The sequence below is a fragment of the Hypanus sabinus genome, chromosome 18, assembly GCF_030144855.1.
Source record: "Hypanus sabinus isolate sHypSab1 chromosome 18, sHypSab1.hap1, whole genome shotgun sequence".
NCBI classification, from domain to species: domain Eukaryota; kingdom Metazoa; phylum Chordata; class Chondrichthyes; order Myliobatiformes; family Dasyatidae; genus Hypanus; species Hypanus sabinus.
The window spans coordinates 39,462,732-39,485,251 of NC_082723.1; the positions used below are offsets into that span (position 1 = coordinate 39,462,732).

The following is a 22,520-nucleotide window of genomic DNA, read 5'->3' on the forward strand; positions in this document are numbered from 1 at the left end:
GCCAACATCACCTCGGGGTGGGGGAGAGAGGGGGAAGCCCACTCTTGGGCGTAATTCGGAGTGGTCATAGAATAGAATTACTGTGTAACCGCGTCCTTTTCCCTGTTCCTCCTGTAGAAAAAAATGCGCGAACAGCAAAATTGGAAGGTGCCCTGAGGACTGTTTGGCAAGTACTGAAGAATCATCTTCAGAATGGAGATGTAGTGGAGTCAGCCTGCTCGGCACTGTGGGCTCTTTCCTTGGAGGGTTAGTTCATAAACCTATCATAACAAAGCATATACCTTTATAAGCAAAAAATGGTGTGGGGACTCAAATAAACAAACATTAAATTAAAGCAGTAAGTGCATACACATAATCACGTGGCAAATATCACCACAGATGCACACACAAAGTAATTTGTGACCTTGCATTCTTCTGGAGTGTATCATGTGCTGCAGTATGGGTACAGTGTGTGTGTGCAGAGTGTACTGCATTGTGTGCTGTAGTTTGTGTTGTGCTCATGAGTTGGTGGTTGTGCTTTTCTCGGTGTCTCAGGACAGTACAAAGTGTGAATGGAGTCTGGTGAGTGTCACATCCCATGTGTAATACCCATACATGACTCAATTCGTCTATTCCAGTGTCTCCGTGGAATTCATTCAGTGTGTTCACCCGGTCCCCACATACTGCTACCAACTGCACGCTTGATCCGAGCTTTAGGAGTTTGTCGTATTTTCTTTCTCTTCAGAGACACTGTCCGATGAGGAGTTTGAAGACATCACTCTGCTCCTAATTCAAGCATACATTCTTCATCTACGAAAAGAAAACAGCGTGAAGAACATCTGTCTTGCCCTGTCTAGTCTGATTCGAATATCAGGTAAGATGTAGAGATCAGTTCTTTAACCAGTGTGCAGTTTATCAAGTGAACTACTGTCCTTCTGCCTCTCCTGAAGAGGATATTGAATCACTGTTTGCTCCCTTAAGGGTAACAATGCCAATTGGCCCAGCTCATGAACAGACTACTCTGGTGGCTAATTCTGTCAACTGGTTTTCAGACCAGTTCACTTTCCATCTGTTAACCTTGTGGGTTCTGGGAATAGATAACTTTCCCTGCACTTCCCCCAATAATGTCTATGTACTTGTGAACTTGCTGTGAATGCTGGCATCAATATGGAGGAGGACTTGGTATCCTGGCTGAGGGCAATAACTCCTTTCCACTAAATAAAGACTGTTAAACTGTTGCAGTAGTTGTTATTACAAATTATATTTAGAATTATCACCAAATCATCTGTTCTTTCTCCTGCACCTACTCAACGACAATAAAGTTTTTAATCGGTGAGTTGCCTTCACGGCTTTTCACTCCAAGGCCAGCACACGAACATTTCCTTTCTAAGATTTCAATCCCATTTTATTTTCTTTTTCATATCACTTCATACACTTCCTCTTCAGAGTTGCAGTCTCCTATCAGCCCCTTCCACATATGCTGCCTAACCTTGTGCTGATGGTCACTCTGCTGAATTTACCACTTAACACAGCCGAACTGCCCTTGTCGTTTTAATCCCAGACAGGACAATCACTGATCACTTCTAATGTTCACCAACAACTTTTCACCTTCCATTCCACCACTCCTGCTGACCACATTTGGATAGGTTTACTTTCAACTTCCTGAATCCCTTTAGAACAGAGATGAGGAAGAATTTCTTTAGCCAGATGGTGATGAATCTGTGGAACCGATTAGAGATAAAAGTGGGAAGATGTGCCTGGAGGCTGTGGAAGTGAGCGAGGTCCTAAATGAATACTTCTCTTCGGTATTCACCACTGAGAGGGAACTTGATGACAGTGAGGACAATATGAGTGAGGTTGATGTTCTGGAGCATGTTGATGTTAAGGGAGAGAAGATGTTGGAGTTGTTAAAATGCATTAGGACGGATAAGTCCCCGGAGCCTCACAGAATATTCCTCACGGGCTGCTCCACGAGGCAAGGAAAGAGATTGCTGAACCTCTGGCTAGGATCTTTATGTCCTCGTTGTCCACAGGAATGGTACCAGAGGATTGGAGGGAGGCAAATGTTGTCCCCTTGTTCAAAAAAAGGTAGTAGGGATAGTCCGGATAATTATAGACCAGTGAGCCTTACATCTGTGGTGGGAAAGCTGTTGGAAAAGATTCTTAGAGATAAGATCTATGGGCATTTAGAGAATCATGGTCTAATCAGGGACAGTCAGCGTGGCATTGTGAAGGGCAGATTGTGCCTAACAAGCCTGATAGAGTTCTTTGAGGAGGTGACCAGGCATATAGATGAGGGTAGTGCAGTGGATGTGATCTACATGGATTTTAGTAAGGCATTCGACAAGGTACCACACGGTAGCCTTATTCAGAAAGTCAGAAGGCATGGGATCCAGGGAAGTTTGGCCAGGTGGATTCGGAATTGGCTAGCCTGCAGAAGGCAGAGGGTTGTGGTGGAGGGATTACATTCAGATTGGAGGGTTGTGACTAGTGGTGTCCTACAAGGATCAGTTCTGGGACCTCTACTTTTTGTGATTTTTATTAACGACCTGGGTAGAAGGGTGGGTTGGCAAGTTTGCAGACGACACAAAGGTTGGTGGTGTTGTAGATAGTGTAGAGGATTGTCGAAGATTGCAGAGAGACATTGATAGGATGCAGAAGTGGGCTGGGAAGTGGCAGATGGAGTTCAACCCAGAGAAGTGTGAGGTGGTACACTTTGGAAGGACAAAGTCCAAGGCAGAGTACAAAGTAAATGGCAGGATACTTGGTAGTGTGGAGGAGCAGAGGGATCTGGGGGTACATGTCCACAGATCCCTGAAAGTTGCCTCACAGGTAGATAGGGTAGTTAAGAAAGCTTATGGGGTGTTAGCTTTCATAAGTCGAGGGATAGAGTTTAAGAGACGCGATGTAATGATGCAGCTCTATAAAACTCTAGTTAGGCCACACTGTGTCCAGTTCTGGTCGCCTCAGTATAGGAAGGATGTGGAAGCATTGGAAAGGGTACAGAGATTTACCAGGATGCCGCCTGGTTTAGAGAGTATGGATTATGATCAGAGATTAAGGGAGCTAGGGCTTTACCCTTTGGAGAGAAGGAGGATGAGAGGAGACATTCAGATTCAGTTTATTGTCATTTAGAAACCACAAATCAATGCAGTTAAAAAAAATGAGACAACGTTCCTCCAGAATGATATCACAAAAGCATATGACAAAACAGACACCACCAGAAAATCCACATAACGTTTGGCAATCCCCAATCCAGAGTCTGGAGAGGCTGCTGCATATTAATATCACGCTACCGTCTTAGCACATTCCCCGGAAAGGAAAGGACATGATAGAGGTGTACAAGATATTAAGAGGAATAGACAGAGTGGACAGCCAGCGCCTCTTCCCCAGGGCACCACTGCTCAGTACAAGAGGACATTGCTTTAAAGTAAGGGGAGGGAAGTTCAAGGGGGATATTAGAGGAAGGTTTTTCACTCAGAGTAGTTGGCGCGTGGAATGCACTGCCTGAGTCAGTGGTGGAGGCAGATACACTAGTGAAGTTTAAGAGACTACTAGACAGGTATATGGAGGAATTTAAGATGGGGGGGTTATATGGGAGGCAGGGTTTGAGGGTCGGCACAACATTGTGGGCCGAAGGGCCTGTAACATGCTGTACTATTCTATTCTAATTCATTGTCGCAGATGGTTGGGTAGCCAAGTCATTAGGTGTATTTAAAGTGGAGGTTGATAGGTTCTTAAATAATAAGGGCATCAAATGAGGACAGGAGAATGGGGTTGAGAAGGAAAATAAATCAACCACAATCAAATGGCAGAACAGACCTGATGGGCCAAATGGCCTAATTCTGCTCCTATGTCTAATGGTATTTATGACTGTTTTGGCACTCTGATCATCGTGACGTTTCTACAGATGGTGATATTCTCAACCACACCTTTTGATGTTAAAATTGGTATTAAAGCCCTCAGTCCTTTTCTCAGCAAACACGAGGATATCTGCAGATGCTGGAAATTCAAACAACCCACACAAAATGCTGGTGGAACACAGCAGGCCAGGCAGCATCTATAAGGAGAAGCATTGTCGATGTTTTGGGCCAAGACCCTTCGTCAGGACTAACTGAAAGGAAAGATAGTAAGAGATTTGAAAGTAGTGGGAAGAGGGGGAAATGCGAAATGATAGAAGACTGGAGGGGGTGGGATGAAGCTAAGAGCTGGAAAGGTGATTGGCAAAAGTGATACAGAGCTGGAGAAGGGAAAGGATCATGGGACAGGAGGCCTTGGGAGAAAGAAGGGGGGGAGCACCACAGGGAGATGGAGAACAGGCAAACAACTAAATATGTCAAGGATGGGGTAAGAAAGGGGAGAGGGGCATTAACAGAAGTTAGAGAAGTCAATGTTCATGCCATCAGGTTGGGAAGTCCCATTCCCATTCTGATATGTCTATCCATGGCCTCCTCTACTGTCAAAATGAATCCAAACTCAGGTTGGAGGAACAACACCTTATATACAGCTGGGTAGCCTCCAACCTGATGGCATAAACATTGACTTCTCGAACTTCCGTTAATGCCCCTCCTCCCCTTCTTACCCCATCCCTGACATATTTAGTTGTTTGCCTGTTCTCCATCTCCCTCTGGTGCTTCCCCACCTCCCCATTTCTTTCTCCTGAGGCCTCCAGTCCCATGATCCTTTCCCTTCTCCAGCTCTGTATCACTTTCACCAATTACCTTTCCAGCTCTCAGCTTCATCCCACCCCCTCCAGTCTTATCCTATCATTTCGCATTTCCCCCTCCCCCCACTACTTTCAAATCTCTTACTATCTTTCCTTTCAGTTAGTCCTGACGAAGGGTCTTGGCCTGAAACATCGACGGTGCTTCTCCTTATAGATGCTGCCTGGCCTGCTGTGTTCTACCAGCATTTTGTGTGTGTTGTTAGCCCTTTTCTCATCTGGATATTCCTTGTAGTACGAACCTTGTTTCTACTGCCAGACAGACAAGGGAGGCAGATTTGAGTAGATACGGTAGATAAATGGTTTGCCCATTTACTCTTCGTTCCAGCTGGTTCATATAACATGGAGCTATACTGCTGTGGATAGCTCCCTCACACTTACAGCATCAAATGAACAAAATATCCTCATGTGGAAGATGTAAATAAGGAGCAGTAGCCACTTGACCCCTTGAGCCTGCTCAGAACTTTAATAAGATCATTTTCTTTTTTTTTTTGAAAACTTTTTTTTATTGCATTTTTAAGTGATTACAGAGTGAAGTATGGAAAAAAATGTATATAACCCTTCCCCCCTCCCCCCAACTTCCTTATAGAAAAAAAGAGAAAGAAAGAAAAAAAAAAGAGTGCCTGGATATTGGAAGATCCCCACATGCTCCATGGAGTTCGTAATAACTTTAGTATATATATTTATTTCTTTCCCCAAGTAACCAATTGTTTCATCTTCAGATCACCTATATATTTAGTCCTGTCTTTTGTAAATAAGGGCACCAAGTTTTCAGAAATGTTTCATATTTATCTCTTAAATTATAAGTAATTTTTTCTAATGGAATACAGCCATAAATTTCTTTCTTCCAACAATCTATACTTAAATATGTATCCGATTTCCAAGTAACTGCAATAGCCTTTTTGGCTACTGCCAGTGCAATTTTTATGAATTCTTTCTGATATTTATTTAGTGTGAGTTTCGGTTTTATCCCTTCAATATCACCTAGTAAGAGTAATATTGGATTATGAGGAAGTTGTGTTCCTGTAATTTGTTCCAGTAAAAGTCTTAAATTTGTCCAAAAAGGTTGAATTTTAGAACAAGACCATGTAGAATGTAAAAAAGTACCAGTTTCTTGGTTACATCGGAAACACTGATCAGATAAATTTGGATTTAATTTATTTATTTTTTGTGGTGTAATATATAATTGATGTAGAAAATTATATTGCACTAATCTTAACCGAACTATAAGATCATTTTCAATTTAATTGTAACCTCAGCTTTACTTTAATACCTAGCCTTAGTAATCTTTCAGCACTGTGGAATACAAATCTAATCCCCACTTATCTTAATTATAAATGCTTTTCTTCACCCCTTCCCCCATTATGTTCCCCCTTCCTCACTTCAAACAAATGCAAACTTCACTCACCTCCTGATTCCTCAACCTCTGGACTCACATTCAAGGACTCTGCAACTTGTTTTCAGTATCATCAATTTTTTTTGCATTTAAATAAATTGCCTTCATTTGCACATTAGCTATTTGTCAGCAAACACGAGAAAGGGTTCTCGGCCCGAAACGTCGACAGTGCTTCTCCCTATAGATGCTGCCTGGCCTACTGTGTTCTACCAGCATTTTGTGTGCATTGTTTTAGCTATTTGTCCGTTTGTGTGTGATTTTTCATCAATTCTGTTATGTTTCTTGGTTTTATTTTGAATTCTTGCAAGAAAATGAATCTCAGGGTAGTATATGGTGACTTGTATGTATTTTGATTTTAAATTTACTTTAAACTTTGAAGCCAAATCACTGACTTCTGTGATGCTAATGTTGCATTGTTCGATCACAGGCCTCTGCTGTTTTCCTCAGTCCTATTACTTATAAATTTGATAGCTCTGAATTTGCACTCTGGGTAGATTCCATCATGCTATCAGGCCAAACAGATCAAAATTTGCTTCCTCAACCCTACTTCAGTGTAACAACCAGCCACAAGCTTCCCTTCCAAAATTTATTTTATTTTCAAGTTTGCTGATAATGTTTGTGTCCCTTCTGTGATATCACCTTCTCCCTTACACCCACGTCCCGCTGTTCCTAAATTGTCAGACTCTTATCCAGCTTCAAGCAGGTTGATAAGTAGAGAATTCCCGCAGTTAAATATTGAATAGGTTAAAGCCATTGTGTTCAGTCATGGCCACAGATTCTGTTGACTCGTCCCTCACCTTGGCAGTTTTCTGAGACTGGTCAGAAGCTTGTATTCAGTTCCAAGATGACCTGTTCATGCCACCACCAAGGTTGCTAGATTTCCCCCACAGCCTGTCCACGCTTTTCAGCCTAAACGCTCTTGCATGCCTCTATTACCTCTCCACTGACATAGAACAGTGCAGCACAGTATAGGCCCTTCAACCCATGATGTTGTGCTGACTTTTTAAACTACTCCCAAGACCTTCTTTGAATTTCTGCAAATGAGGTTATCCAACATTTGTTTGCCCTTATTGTAACCTTTGGCCCAAGTTACGATGGTCAAAGCAGTGTTGGATAACCTGGCTCACTTGCCAACATTGGTTACAAGTTAAGCATAACTTCATTTACAAATTATTCATGGTCATTTACATAACCTCACCGCTCCCTTTTAATCTCTGAGTTCCTTTAGATCTAATTTTGATCACTTCTTCACTAGCATCCATTATCTTCAGCTGCCAAAGTCCTAATCTCTGGGATGTCCTCCTTAAATTTCTATTCTTAAGATACACTATATAAACATACACCCAGTGGCCATTTTATTAGGTACATCTAAACACCTGCCTATTAATGCAAATATCTAATCAGCCAATCATGGCAGCAACACAATACATAAAAGCATATAGACATGGTCTAGAGGTTCAGCTGTTCTTTGGATCAAATATCAGAATGGTGAAGAAATGTGATCTAAGTGACTCTGACCAGGGAATGATTGTTGGTGCCAGATAGGGTAGTTTGATTATCTCAAAAACTGCAGATCTCCTTGGAATTTCATGCACAACAGTCTCCAGGGTTTAGAGAATGGTGTGAGGAAAAAAAAAATCCAATGAATGGCAGTTCTAAGGAAGAAAATGCTTTGTTAATGACGAGGTCAAAGGAGAATGGCCAGAATGGTTCAAGCCGACAGGAGGGTGGCAATAACTCAAATAACTATGCATTACAACAGTGGTATGCAGAACATCTCTGAACACACATGCCAAACCTTCGAATGGTTGGGCTACAGCAGCAAAAGACCATGAACATATACTCATTAACAAGAGAAAATCTGCAGATGCTGGAAATTCAAGCAAAACACACAAAATGCTGGAGGAACTCAGCAGGCCAGGTAACATTTATGAAAAAAAAAGAGTACAGTTGACACCTCGATCTGAGAAGTCGACTGTTTACTCTTTTTCGTAGATGCTGCCTGGCCTGCTGAGTTCCTCCAGCATTTTCTGAGTGTAACATACACTCATTAGTCACTTTATCAAGTACAGGAGGTACAAGTTGTACCTTAATTGAGAAACAAATGTGAAGATTAAAGGCCTGAGCAACAAATATAAAGATTGAGTTTTGAATTTTAAAGATTGCCAGGAAAACCAAATCAATAACAAAAAAAAACAATACAGGAATGAATTAAAGGATCAGAGCAAATGCAGAGTTTTGATGGGAGGCCTAGTGGATTTGCAACTGAGATACTCAGTCTGGATTCTTCACTCTCCCCTTCAGAGCTTGTGGCCTTTCGGATTCTGGTGCCAGACGAGCAACGTGATGGCTTGAGTGTGATCATGGAGAGTTACCACATCCACCAGACTAACGCTGAGGTGGTGCAGACAATCTGCTTGGTGTTTCTGGACATGGTGCAGTATGGTGGGTTCAAATGTCCGGGTTGTTGCACGGGAGGAAGGATTGAAGGGTAGAGTGGGGGAGTGGGGGAAAGAGGAGAACATACTACCCTAATGCAGCCAAATTATTTCCTGGCTAATAGTTAGCCATGTTCTGGGATGATTCCCACTAAAAGTCTCCTTGCAGGAGTAGAACACACTGTGTCCCACACCAGGACCCCAAACAAGTTTGGATTTCTCCATATCCCTGACTCTAGAGTCAACCTTCAAGTACAATGCCAAACTGCTGAGTTACTACCACTGCCATTTAATATTTCATCCTCTTGCCTCTGGCTTTTATTGGGGAGTGATGATTCAAAGCACTGGTTAGTTTCATACATTGTCCAGGCAGAACCTCAGGGTAATACTGCAGGCACACTACACTGCCAGAGATACCAGTTGTTTGATAGAGCTGTCATTACAACAACCTGTCCCAGTGGAGCTAAAAGATCCCATGATACTGTTTTGAAGAGTGGAGATATCACTGCTGGTCTCCTGGGCCAATATTTATCTTTCGGTTAACAATCAAATAAGACAATTGCAGTATATGAGAGTTTTCCCACGTTATAATAATGGTTATATTTCAAAATCTGTTTTGGGATGTCTTGAAGTTGAGAGGTGTTTTTCTTTAATTTGATACTTGCATTAATTAACAAATCTTACTTTCATTAATAAACCTGATTACTAATGACGCTGTTCCAGAGGACGTTTTGCCTGATCTGATCTCCCAAAAAGTAGACAAGCTACTGAACGAAATCAAAATCAAATTTGCATCTAATGAGGTGAGTGGACTACATTGAATATTGGTTTTGTGCATTTCCTTCAGTTCCATACACCAGCCTTGTGGACTTACAAACTTAAATCCTATTAAACTACATATAGGTTAGATTTAACCATCTGTCTTGTAGTTACTCTCCTTTGAGCATTGAATATTAAGTGGAGATTTGATAGAGGTGTTCAAAATCTCAAGATATTCCGATAAAGCAAACATGGAATGCTTGCATATCAAAGAACCAGTAAACAGACATTTTACATAATTGGCAAAAGCTTTAGAAAAGTGAATTTTAATCTTTATTCACATGTCAGAAAGGGCAGTAAAACCAGATTCAAATGTAGGGAATGAATATATACTCAAATTAGATGTTACAAATGATCAAAAATGGGGGAAGCTATATGACAAGAATTTAAAGCTGTAGTTAAATCACATCTAGATTATTACATTCGGAATGGATATTGTTGAAGATGCAGGAAAGATTCATGTCTTATTAAGGCTAAGAAGATTCCATAAGCAAGGCTTTACTCCCTTCAATAATTTAAGATAACTAAATGATTCATAAAACCAATTACTGCAGAGAAACCAGTTTAGGGGTGAATCAAGGAAAGACCTCTTCCACTAAAGAAATTTTGGATCTAAAGACCAATGAATACAGCAGGCCTATTGTTAGATGGAGTTTTTATGAAGCACAAGGCTGGATAAATGGAGTTGAAGATCAGCCACGAGGCTGAATGGTCTCTCTCATTCCTTTCATTGTCCTGTTGGTGCTGAATACGGGAGAACAGGAACTGAGTTAGTACCAGGATCTTCAGGAAAGGGATAGAGTTGTGCAAGTGCATGCACAGGACAGAAACAGAAATAATAAAACGGTAATTTACTTGTTTTCATTCTCCCTTCAGGACATTGTCATCATAGTAAATTCCACTCTTCTAAGACTTCAGATGGTGGACGGAGAATCTGAGGATGCAAGCCGCAAGACCTCTGTTGAATAATGTCTTCAATTAAACTGATGAATGTTCTGGCTCACGTTGATTATAGAACCTGATCACAGCACCAGATACTGGTAACACAGTCAGCCATCATCTTCTCCCAAAGGTGCTTTAAGTCAAACATGGATCACTTCAACCCTCATCCTGCCCTAGTCCTGCCCTCATCCTTCCAACCTGAGCTGTATGCTAACTGCACCATCCTGAAATCTATTAGGCTTGACTCACTCACATTTGTTTCATGGACACCTTTAAATAAAATTAATAAAACCCAAGACGGAAGAGGATTGGCAATTCAAACCCTGCTCCAGAGTCTTGAGAAATTAGCTTTTTCAGAGTCAGTAACCAGGGGAATGATTCTAAATAGATCATGTGAAAACTCTCCATGCAGTACGGAATAAGCATTGAGTATTACAAAGTGAGTTATCAGCTACAAAGTGAGGCAATAAAGCTTCCATACTAATTACTTAGCAGCTCATGCTGAGTGATTAATAACTTTATAGGATACTAAAGCACCAAGTTTCAACTCGAGTATAAAATTCTGACAAGATTTATTTTCTATAAAAAAAATTAACTGAGATGAGGTGGGGCATCTGCGATATCCCGGATTTCACTATCAGTCCAGACCAACCGGTTACCGCAGGAAACATGTACAAATGTAAGGGATTTGCCGTCAACTTCTACTCCTTCCGCATGTTTTTCATTGAAATATCTATACGTGTAGGAAAATTCATCTGCTGTCACAAGGTCCATCTGTCAAATTTGAATTGTAGGGGAATGGAGGGCTCAGACTGACCTCTCATAGAATACCGAACACTGACCCCCTCATCATTTTCTTGCAGTCTTAGCCATCTTCGATTCAGTTTTCTCCTTCACATCTTCTTTCTTCGCTCTGTACTTTGCCTTTAATCCTGCTTCCCACTGTTGTCGTGCCAACGTGTAAAGCCTCATTGTCGCCTGTGCATCTTGAACCTAAAGGGTAAGAGGACAGCAGGTGAAACTCCACCAGCACTGCAACTCTGGGCTTCTGCACACTACTGTTTCATTCAAGCTCCTGTTACACTCACTTGAAAGCAGTTTACACAGGTCCAGACTCGAAGAATGGCTGTCAGTGAGAATTATTTTACTGTTTCCACTCTGGGTAGAACATCGACAAGTCACATAGCCCAGGACAGACTTCACTGCCCAGCCCGATTACATCTGATAAAATCAGCGCTTCCAGGCAAATGCATCTCTGAGCAAGTCCGTGCCTGACAAGGCCAACGGCTAGCTCTTCCCTTTCTCTTAATTTAAATTAGGAGCAAGATCTTGCTCATCTCTGAGTACCAAGCAGTGTTATGCCAGGACTTGCAGAACAAGTTCTTTCCACAACCTAATCATTGATGTTTCTCTTACTTTTGAAGGAATTAAAAAGAAAATTAAGGTCCCACAACTGAAAAGGGCAACTAGATCCAAACAGATGCATTGTTACAGATTCCTGAAGGGACTCAGCTAGGAACCATTTCCATAGATGCTGCCTCTTATTTGCTGAATTCCTCCAGCATTTTGTGTGTATGTTGCAAAGTTACAGGGAATTGTTTTACCTTTAAGCCCTGTGTCCAACCCATTTATGGAGCCGAAACACACTTAAGGAGCCTAAGTTCCACCAAGAGGCTGTGTCTAATTGTCAATGCCACAATTTAAAAATTCTCATACCTACAATGGTTTTGTTTTGCACTCTCACCATTATCCACCCCTCTAATCTGTACAATGCTGCCTTCCTGCACAGCCAGATTTCCATTCCTTCCTCCACCACCAGTGGCTGTCCTTTATAGAGATCTAGAGCTCCAGATCCTGAATTTCCTCTCTGAACTCCTCCCTCCACTAATTCGTCTCTGACTGAATACAGTGGACTCCAGTTAATTAGAACACATATAGAAGATTCCAGTTAACTGGGATACATTTTGGCCTAAGTAAGCCACTGCCCCAATTAGCTGAAGTTTCACGGAAATTGTTAAAAAGTATATTTTTAAAAACTGCCATTTAACTGAGTACAAATTATGTATTTAAATGAAACAGAACACATTATAATACTACCAGTAGTTCTGCAGTACTATGAAACTATATTTAGTTCCTAATAATTATCGACTGAGGAATTCATCTAGTAGGGAAATCCTGTCCCTACACCTCCTCTCTTACCACCATTCAGGGCCCCAAACAGTCCTTCCAGGTGAGGCAACACTTCACTTGTAAGTCTGTTGGGGTAATTTATTGCATCATTGCTCCTGGTGCGGTCTCCTCTACATCAGTGAGACCCAACACAGATTGGGGGACCGCTTCGTCGAGCACCTCCACTCCATCCGCCACAACAGACAGGATCTCCCGCTTGCCACCCACTTCAACTCTGTTTTACATTCCCATTCGGATATGTCCATACACGGCCTCCTCTACTGCATGATGAGGCCAAACTCAGGTTGGAGGAGCAACACCTCATATACTGTCTGGGTAGTCTCCAGCCCCTTGGTATGAATATCAAATTCTCCAACTTCCGGTAATTCCCTCCCTCTGCCTCCCCCCATCCCACTTTCACTCTGTCTGCTCTTCTAGCTGCCTATCACCTCCCCCACCCCTTGATCTTTCCGCTGATTGGTTTTCCACCCTCCCCCCACCTTCTTTATGGGGCGCCTGCCCTGACGAAGGGCCTCGGCCTGAAACGCTGACTGCTCATTTCAATGAATGCTGCCCGACCTGCTGAGTTCATCTGAGGTTAGCTGAAAGCCTGGAGTGTTACAGTGAGAGACTACCATTACTTGTATAAACTATCTGATGCCCAGTAACGTCTTCAATGAGCATACTCACCGAAGAGTGTTCGGACTCTTGAACTTTGACCTTTAGGATCTGTCGGCACAGATGCTTGAGTGAGGGCCGACCACACTGTAAAGAAAATAAATCCAGGAATAGGATGTTCAGATCATTTAAAGGCCCTAAATATCTTAAAAAGGCCCAATACATGCCATTCCATTCCTTGCCTCCACTTGGTTTGGGTCAGAGTTTCAGGCAAAAGGTATATAAGAGTGAACAACAACTTCCTGTACCTGACACCATCAGTCCTGGTTGTACTTTCACAAACATCACTGGAGACATATGCTCATGCAGCTTTTAGTAACAGATGATAGTTTATTTCAGAATTTCACACATCCTCCTTTTCCACAAAAAATTACTCCCCATTTTATTTTTAAATACAGGACCTGAGATTAGGTCTTTAATGATGTTAGGGTTTATCCTTATCTGACAGCCCTCTGGTTTCTAAATTCCTATTAATTGAGGCTTCTAACCCAAGTGCTACTCCTAACTGTTGGTAAAGACAGAAATAACATTTAAAGCTCAACCAGCAACGCTGCTGTTTACTCTCCAGTAGTTTCTTCCTTAAACCATACCTTTTTCCTGTATGGTCACTATTTAGCCAACTTAAGTATCCTGTGTGCCTCACTATCACTCCTGGTACTGTGTTTCACTTTCTCAAGTATGTGTAAAAACATTTCTCCTGATATTAAAAAAGGGAGAAAGAGGAGGCTGCAAGATTCCTTATGCCTTCTCTGTCATTAGGTAAGATTATGGCTGATCTGTTCTTAGCTTCAACTTTACCTCCCCACCTGTTTCCTAAACTCCCACAAAGGACGTGTTTGCCTTAGCTCTAAATGTATTCGCTTACTCAGCTTCTGCCACTCTCTTGGTTGGACGATTCCAAATGTTCAAGTCCCTGGCTCCAGTGACCCAGGTTCAGCCCTGCCAACGTGCGGTTCGCACAATCTCACTCTAACCATGTGGCCATGTTCCAGAGGTGTGTGGGTTGGCAAGCTAATAGACTGCTGTCAAATGTCTCTAGTGTGCAAATGAGAGATTGAATTTAGCAGAAAGTTGAAACAGGATTAGTGTAAATGGTTGTCTGGTGTGGACCCAGTGGGCTCTGTATAATTCCACCCCCTTGCAATAAAGGCTAACAGTCCATTTGTCTTCCTAATCACCACTGTACCTGCATGATAACTTTATTTCATACACAAAGATACCCTGAGACATCTACACAGCATTCTTTCTCCATTTAAATTATATTCTACATTACCCTTCTTCCTACAAAATGATTAACTTCACAATTCACCACAAAAAAACCTCCGAATTTTAGATTATTTAGAGCTCCTTGCAGACTCTTTACCCTCGCACAACTTGCGTTAGTGACTCTGTAAACAGTTGAGGCCCCAGCACTGACCCCACTGGTTACAGCTTACCAACCTGAAAGTCTAGTTGGCTGATTCGTGATCCATGCCAAAATCCCCAAAGCCACGATCTCTCATCGTGCACAGTACCCGTTCTGCTTTATTGATCCTGCCTGTCACAATCTCAAAGATTTGTCCTATTAACTTCCCTAATACTTTCTCCTTTGAGAAAACAATGAATTGTCTTCTTTGCATTCAGATTTAATAATGACCATCATGCATAACCTATTTTATATCTGATGCCGACTGAATGCTGATTAGGAACAGAAGACATCAGAATTCCTGCTTTCAAATCTACAAGCTTAACTGATGCATCCATTCTGGCAATGAGTTATACATATTCTAGATTTGGTTATACTTTCTGGAGAACCTAGTTTATCTTTAAAAGCAGCTGATTGATAAAATGCCACCACAAGTGCTGGAGACAGAGAAGATTGGAAAGAAGGGTCAAAAAGGAAGGCCCAGCAAGATGGTGTGGGACAGAGGCTGTCACAGAATCTAAACTGATTTTAGTCCAGTTGGGGTAATTGGACTTCTTTATTGCATGTTTTCTGGAATTTCATTATGTAAAGACAACAAATTGAAATTCTAGCAGATAAACTCTGCATGTTAGAAAGGTTTCTCAGACAGCAGGATCACATCTTATATGAATTACATGTCAAAGAAACGATGTGCTGGCATTGGAGAGGGTCCAGTGCAGGATTCCCTAACCCAACTTGAAGATTGAGTCAGTGGTGAGGAAGGCAAATGCAATGTTAACATTCATTTTAAGAGTACTAGAGTATAAAAACAAGCACGTAATGCTGAGGCTTTATAAAGCATTGGTTAGATGCCACTTGGGAGAATTGTGAGCAATTTTGGACTCTATAACTAAGGAAGGATGGAGGGGGTCCAGAGGTGGTTTACAAGAATGATTCCAGGAATGAGAGGGTTAACACACGAGTGTTTGAGCACTTTGGGGCTGCCCTCACAGGAGTTTAGAAGAATTTGGGGGGGGGGGGTGGTTTGCAGGGGGAAATATCATTGAAACCCACCAAATATTGAAAGGCCTAGACAGTGGAGGTGGGATATGATCAGTAAGCATGTCAAAAGTTATGGAGAGAAGACAGAAGAATGGGATTGAGAGAGAAAATAAATATGACATGATGGATTAGATTTGATGGGCTGAATGGTCTAATTCTGCTCCTAAGTATTATGGTTTAATAGTTGGTGGCTGGGTTAAGTGGATAAAGGTCTTGGATGAAATCAGTCAGTACTTGGATGTTGAATTTGTGTCCAATATCCATTAGCTGAAATTTAACATTCTCAGCCTGTGCAACAGGATACTGTTTTTGAATGATAGACTTAAACTTTACTTACTTTGACAAGTGCTTTGAAAGGTTTATATTTCTGCGTGTCACGAATTCTCTTCTTTGGATGACTCAAAAACAGGATCTGCCATAAATTATACAGGGTTTATCAGTAAATTCAATGGTAACTGATTTAAGAATGTTTAAAAGTACTCTCTGTGACTGGGAAAATAAAGACCCTCAAAATTCCTTTGCTAACTAGTACAATTATAGACTCTTGCGATTTTGATCTGGGGTCATGGCACTTCTGGGGGTGAGTGCCGATTCAGTGAAATGAATATTGAACCAGTTCAAGTCAGAATTACAAGTACAAAATGCAGGAGGAACTCAGCAGGTCAGCATCACCGAAGGAGGGGAATAACTGTTCATTTCCCCTCACAGATACTGCTGGCATTCCTTCAGCATTCAGTGTGTGCTGCTTAAGGTTTGCAGCATCTGCAGGATTTCTTGTGCCTCTGCAAGTGGTTCCAGGTGGGATTCGCTGATGTTTAAAATTCCCTAATCGTTTTTTTCCTAACACTCATCACCTCAAAAAACAACACCTTCTATAAAGGTATTTCTGAGATGTCTTTCCTTGTTTAACTGTGGTTACCACCATCTCCTCCCCATCATCACCATTACTGACAGTACTCTAACATGTTGAGCTGGCCCCAACATATTGATACAGTCACGAAGAAGGCATGCCAGCTTCTATACTTCATTAGAAGTTTGAGGAGAATTGGTACATCACCAGAGACTCCAACAAATTTCTACAGATGTACCACTGAGAGCAGTTTGACTGATTGCATCACCGCCTGGTATGAAGCCTCCAGCACACAGGAGGTAAAGAAGCTGCAGAGTTGTAAACTCCATCATTAGCCTCCCCACCATCAAGGACATCTTCAAAAGGTGGTGCCTCAAGAAAGCCATCGTTAAGGACCCTCGCCAATCAGGACACACCCTCTTCTCATTACTTCCATCCTGGAGGAGGTACAGGAGCCTGAAGACGCACACTCAACATTTCAGGAACAGCTTCTTCCCCTCCAAACTCAGATTTCTGGTGATCCACAAATACCACCTCACTATTTCGCTCTCTCTTTGTACTATTTATTTAACATTTTCTATTGCAACCCACAGTAATTTATGTATTCCAATAACAAATTTCATGACATAATTCCGTGATAATAAGCCTGATTCTGATGCATGTGTTCCATATCCCACCTCATCCAGTGCAGGGACAAACTAACGCTTTCCCTCACCTCCCACCCGCCAGCCTCCAAATAATAAATCGTAACCTCTGCCAGCTTCAATACAAGGCTACCAGTGGACATTTCTCCCTTCCCTGTATTTGGAAGGCACCACTCCATATTTACCAGCACCCAAGCTGCATGACTTGTTGACTATTGCCAGCATTTTCTGCTTTTATTTATGGATGTCAGAGCAGAAATTTCCAGCTTTATTTAGAATCCACCCACACATCACTTTTTTTTTTAAAAAGACCTGTTCAAAATTCATGAGGAGTCTTTGACAGAATGACTGCTTCCTGAGAGCTGATAACCAATGTATAGAATTAAGAACCAGAAACAAGATGAGGGAATCCCTTTTTAAGAATTTAAGGAACAAGTTCCCTACCAGCATGGTCACGTACTGACTAAGACTGGCAAACAGTTTACCAAAAGGACATTAGTAGTGCAGCTGAGTTTTTAACAATCTGTCAGCATCAGTGTTTATTATTGCTTACAATGTATTCTTAAACTTAATTCAAATTCTAAAACAACACAAATTAATGAACGCTTTCTGAGTTAATCATGCCAGTGACAGAGCTGTAGCAACACAGTCTCTCAACTCCAATGAGACTGCTGGAGAATGGCCACCTAGCTCAGATCTCGTCCAGCACCGAAAGGTGAGGAGAACCAACTGAGTTGGTTGGAGGAAAGTGTGACGATATTAACCATGTCTCATATTTTACTCTTCAAAAGAAAAGATTGTTTGGGCTTCTCTTCTACTAAGTTCAAACCGAACCCCAACCCACTCCCCAAACAGTCTGGCGTTTGGGGAAAGGGTCAGACTGGGTGACTCCAAAGAACTGACCTTAAGATCATTGTGAACAGCGTGACCTACTAAGATCCTTCCTTTCAAGATGTCTGCCACCTCCTTCTGCACGACTTTAAAATCTTCACCTAAACTTAGCCAAGCCAGACAGAAAACAAAGTTAGTTTCTTGTACAAAAATAAACACAGCATTTCAAACATTCTTTACTTAACAGCAATAATCCATACACTGCCTCAATGAAGCACACAAACAACTTGTTTGCATTCCTATGAGAAATCATTAGCTGGCATTTTTTGTTCTTTACCCAATTTCCTATTCACTCCGAAGCTTTCTGAATATATACATTAAGGCTACGTCCACACTACACCGGATAAATCCGTAACCGAAGCTTTTTCTCTTTGTTTTTACCCTCCGTCCACACTAAAACAGCGTTTTCGTTCCCCAAAACGAGAGCTTTTCAGAAATGCTTTCCAGGGTGAGTAATTTTGAAAATGCCGCTTGGGCAGATCAGTGTGGATGGGGTAACCAGAGAAATCTGAAAACGCTATCAGACGGCAGTGCGCTATTTCATTCTTTTCTTGAATGCAACCTAACAATTTCAAAACAGACGGCAATGTCTGTAACTGAACAAATACGCACTGTCTTTCACAGCGAGATTCAACACCAAACACGTCGCTTGTTTTCAGTAGGTGTGTCCTGCGCATATGCAGGAGGAGGAGATTTGCTGAAATATCCTTTTCAATGTGGACAGAGATATTTTTTAAAACGCATAATGTAGATGCCTATCATTTTTACGCGAAACCGGCGTTTTCAAAATTATCTGGTCTAGTGTAGATGTAGCCTTAGGCAATGCACAGTACACTTTCTTTGTCAATGAACTCCTATTACTTGTTCATATAACACCAACTCTGCGATGGCTGGTTCATTGACTATTTTTCCATACATTTATTTTAAAAATTCAGCCAAGAATTAGGCAGCACAGCAGCGAGTGCAATGTTCTACAGCAGCAGCTGTGAAGACTGGGGTTTGATTCTGACAGGAGTTTTCCCCATGACCCTGTGAAGACTGGGGTTTGATTCTGATAGGAGTTTGTATGTTTTCCCCATGACCCTGTGACGATTGGGGTTTAATTCTGACAGGAGTTTGTATGTTTTCCCCATGACCCTGTGATGATTGGGGTTTGATTTTGACAGGAGTTTGTATGTTTTCCCCATGACCCTGTGACGATTGGGTTTGATTCTGACAGGAGTTTGTATTTTTCCCCATAACCCTGTGGGTTTCCCCAGATGCTCTGGTTTCCTCCCACAGTTCAGAGATAGGTTTCATAAGTTGAGAGCATGCTAGTTGGCACTGAAGTATAGTGACTCTTGCTATGCTTCCCAGCAGAATCCTCAGGCTGAGTTTGTCGTTGACACTAATTAAGCATTTTACTGTACATTTCGATGTATATTTGACAAATAAAGACAACCTTTAATCTCTAGATCAGTGCAATCACATCCTTCTTAGAGTCAAATAGACATACAACATAGAAACAAACCCTCAATTCTACACCAAATGTCAACCACCTATTCCTATTGTACAGTTACCAGGAATATATGCAGACTCTAGCTGAGACCTAAGCAGTGTGTAATAAGTTGTACCATAACCTCTGGCTGCTTGTATTCTATGTCCCAGCTAATGAAAGCAAGGATCCCATTGGCCTTCATCACTAGCTTATCTACCTGAGCTCCCACCTTTAGGTATCCTTGAACTTGGAACCATTGTCATTCAATACTCCTTACTGAGTTTAAAGTCCCTACTATTCATTATGTTTGTGATTTGTGATCCTACTATTCTTGTTTGTGATTGGACTATTCATTGTGTAGTCCTCCTCATGTCATCACCTCATTCTTACCTGGATTAGATTTCACATGCCATAACTCTGCCTATCAAACCAACTGATCAATCTCATCCTGCAGGTGAAAGACTATCCTTCTCAATATCAACAGCATCACTGATTTTCCTATCATCTGTAAACTTACTGAAATGACTTACATATATAACAAAACAATAAGGGTCCCTCTGGCATACCACCTGTCTCAGGCTTCTAATCACAAAAACAAACCTCCGTTGTACTCAGCCTCCAATAAACAAGTCAATTTTGAATCCAATTTGCTATCTTGCATTAGATCCCATGTGCTCCATCTTTTCGGAGTAGTCCACTCTGCGGGATCTCCTCCCTTGCATTCCATACAAGTCTAAGATACCCCTCATGAGGTCTCAGGGATTTTTTCCATTTTCAGCTCACTGAGACGCACCTCTTCCCTTTTTGTGATAACACATTCTAGAGTTTCAGCTACTTTCTCCCTGAATTTTCCAACTACAATGGCCTTGTCCTTAATAAGTACAGACAAGATGTATTAATTTAAGACCCCATCATTGTCCACTGGCTCTATAAACATAACTTAGTTCTGAGTTATCTTTAACTTCCTCGGTTACCCTTGATGTAAAGTGCATTGGGGTTGTCCTTAAATCTTGTCGCCAGCAATATTTCATGACCTCTCTGTTATAATTTGGGAAAGGGGTCAGACAAAATCATCCTTCAGATCCATGTCTGAGCATACAAAATTAAATGCAAGAGATTTGGGTCAGGGAAGTGGAAATGCATTTTCACAGTAGAAGCTTTAAAAACTGTGGAATGCAAAAGCTGGTGAACGAGGCAGAGAATGAAAAACGTTTAAGAACACTTTAGACTGGGAGGTGAAGGAATTGTGGAATATAGAGATTCGAGAACACAGAGGACTTGCGGGATTAGGATAGAATTAGTTCAGGATAAATATAAATGGTCTGTATGGCTAACTGTCCGTCTCCTATAGCAATTCCACTGAAATTCTATACCCTACTGTTTTCTCCCATTTACTGATACCTCTACCTCAATTCTAATGTCATAACAAAAACTTAATGTGGAAATCCTACAAAAATATTTTTAAAATCAGAAGGTCAGAAAGCCTCTTACCGTTCTTAACGTCCTCCGGTCGTATTCCACTCACCCAGGTCCTGTAATCCGTCACCTTTTCTGTTGGTTTCACATACTTGTCATAAATGCACTTGCCAAACTTATTTACGATGGAAACCCGTGCGAGGATGCTTTCCACTTTGTCCGGCCCCACACCGACCATCTCACAGTCCATTGCTATAGCTTTCGTCAGTCTGAGAGTATAACAGCAAGGTCATTGCACACCATCAAAGAGACTTCATATAGACATCTATATCTTTGAAAATCTTGCAAAGCATAGAAGATACTTCATTGAAAACTAAACACTATGTTCTATCAGCAGCAAATGACTAGCACAGGTTTTTAAGTACTCCTAGGGAATCTGGCACAAAGTAGGTATCTGGTGGAGCACTCTGTATGCTGTCCCATTAAGATGCAAGTTTAACTAATTGCTCAGTACCTACCCTTCAAACGCTCCATCTTTAACCAGCAACTTTTCCGGGCTTTGTTGTGTAGGGTCTGGATTTCCCTGTGGTGCACGTTCCCGCTGTCGAGCAACATTTGCAGCTTCCAGTCCTATCGCTGCCTCGATGTCATCGGGATTCACGTCATCAAACCAAATGTCCGGCCTGTTGGGCAAGAGTCACGAGGCACGGAAATACGATCAGTGAAACCATGAATAGGTCCTGCCCCATCTTGCAACTATTGTACTTTTAGCCCCATGATTACAACCCTGCCCTCATACAACACTATAAGTATTTTCCAACACGGATCACTGGACGCTTCTTATTGGCAACACTGCCAAAGGGGCAATTTAATATCCAATTTTGGCCATGCATTACACAACCTGAGGAGTAGAAAGAAGTTTCTTTTTCTCTTCCCAAAGTGTCTTGCATACTATTGCAGATAGTTCTCAATCAACAAAACAAAAAACACCGTCACCATCACTATTACAGCAGAACCCTCTAGTGGACAGCAGGTAACTTCACACGGAATAGGAACAGAACCCAAATTCTGGAATGTCCTGATTTTGGTGCAGTACACACTGACTCTGCCTTTAAGAGGAAACTCACCTGGGCAAAGGTCACATTATTGAGGAGGCAAGCCTGTTTATGGGCAACACTTGGTCTGTATGATCTGCAGGATTGGATTCCATGAGCCAAGGGCATTTATACTGGTTAACTGCTCAGGAGATTAGACAGCTGCTGAGGGGCGTGGAAGGAAGGGTCAAATTACAATGATTATATTCATCAGAGTGTGGAACAGGCTTAATGGAAACAGCTGATGCCTTCCTCTCTGTTATACACTGGGAGCAACAAAAAGTCTTTGGTTGTTCTTCCTCTATCAAAGGTCAAGCGTGGTACTTCTGTGCAATTGTTAGTAAAGCAGGGCAGCAGGTTAGTCTCAACCTATCAACGTTGATGTTTATCCTCCACACAAGCTATCATTCTATTCAACACCTCCTTTACCCTAACCATCTGCCTTATTAGTTCTTATTAATCACTAACTCTGTGATGAGTTCTGTTCATCTGGGCTACGCGTTCATTTAGTTGGCACGCACTTTTTCCCTGTTATGGGCATGCGCTCGAGGGGGAAGT

At 41.7% G+C, this 22,520-nt stretch overlaps 2 protein-coding genes across 4 annotated transcripts in view; one reads left to right on the forward strand and one right to left on the reverse strand.

The window, feature by feature from the left end:
* Nucleotides 1–10,713, forward strand: part of LOC132407537 (serine/threonine kinase-like domain-containing protein STKLD1) — a 47,235-nt gene extending 36,522 nt beyond the window's left edge. For both annotated transcript variants that reach the window (XM_059994219.1, XM_059994220.1), the window contains exons 15-19: nt 118–246; nt 725–853; nt 8,403–8,543; nt 9,260–9,339; nt 10,232–10,713. In XM_059994219.1, coding sequence (XP_059850202.1) covers nt 118–246; nt 725–853; nt 8,403–8,543; nt 9,260–9,339; nt 10,232–10,324 — 572 coding nt within the window. In that variant the 3' untranslated portion in view covers nt 10,325–10,713. The remainder of the gene's footprint in view (nt 1–117; nt 247–724; nt 854–8,402; nt 8,544–9,259; nt 9,340–10,231) is intronic.
* The window catches only part of rexo4 (REX4 homolog, 3'-5' exonuclease), a 35,852-nt gene continuing 13,618 nt past the window's right edge, over nt 287–22,520 (reverse strand). Inside the window, exons 4-10 of one of the 2 annotated variants that reach the window (XM_059994222.1) lie at nt 21,387–21,551; nt 20,944–21,137; nt 17,988–18,076; nt 15,928–16,002; nt 13,157–13,231; nt 11,115–11,290; nt 287–789 (exon numbers count right to left, since the gene is read on the reverse strand). In XM_059994222.1, the coding sequence (XP_059850205.1) occupies nt 11,147–11,290; nt 13,157–13,231; nt 15,928–16,002; nt 17,988–18,076; nt 20,944–21,137; nt 21,387–21,551 (742 nt within the window). In that variant the 3' untranslated portion in view covers nt 287–789; nt 11,115–11,146. Of the gene's footprint in view, nt 790–10,852; nt 11,291–13,156; nt 13,232–15,927; nt 16,003–17,987; nt 18,077–20,943; nt 21,138–21,386; nt 21,552–22,520 lie in introns of those variants that run through there. The other variant, XM_059994221.1, reaches the window with a different exon arrangement.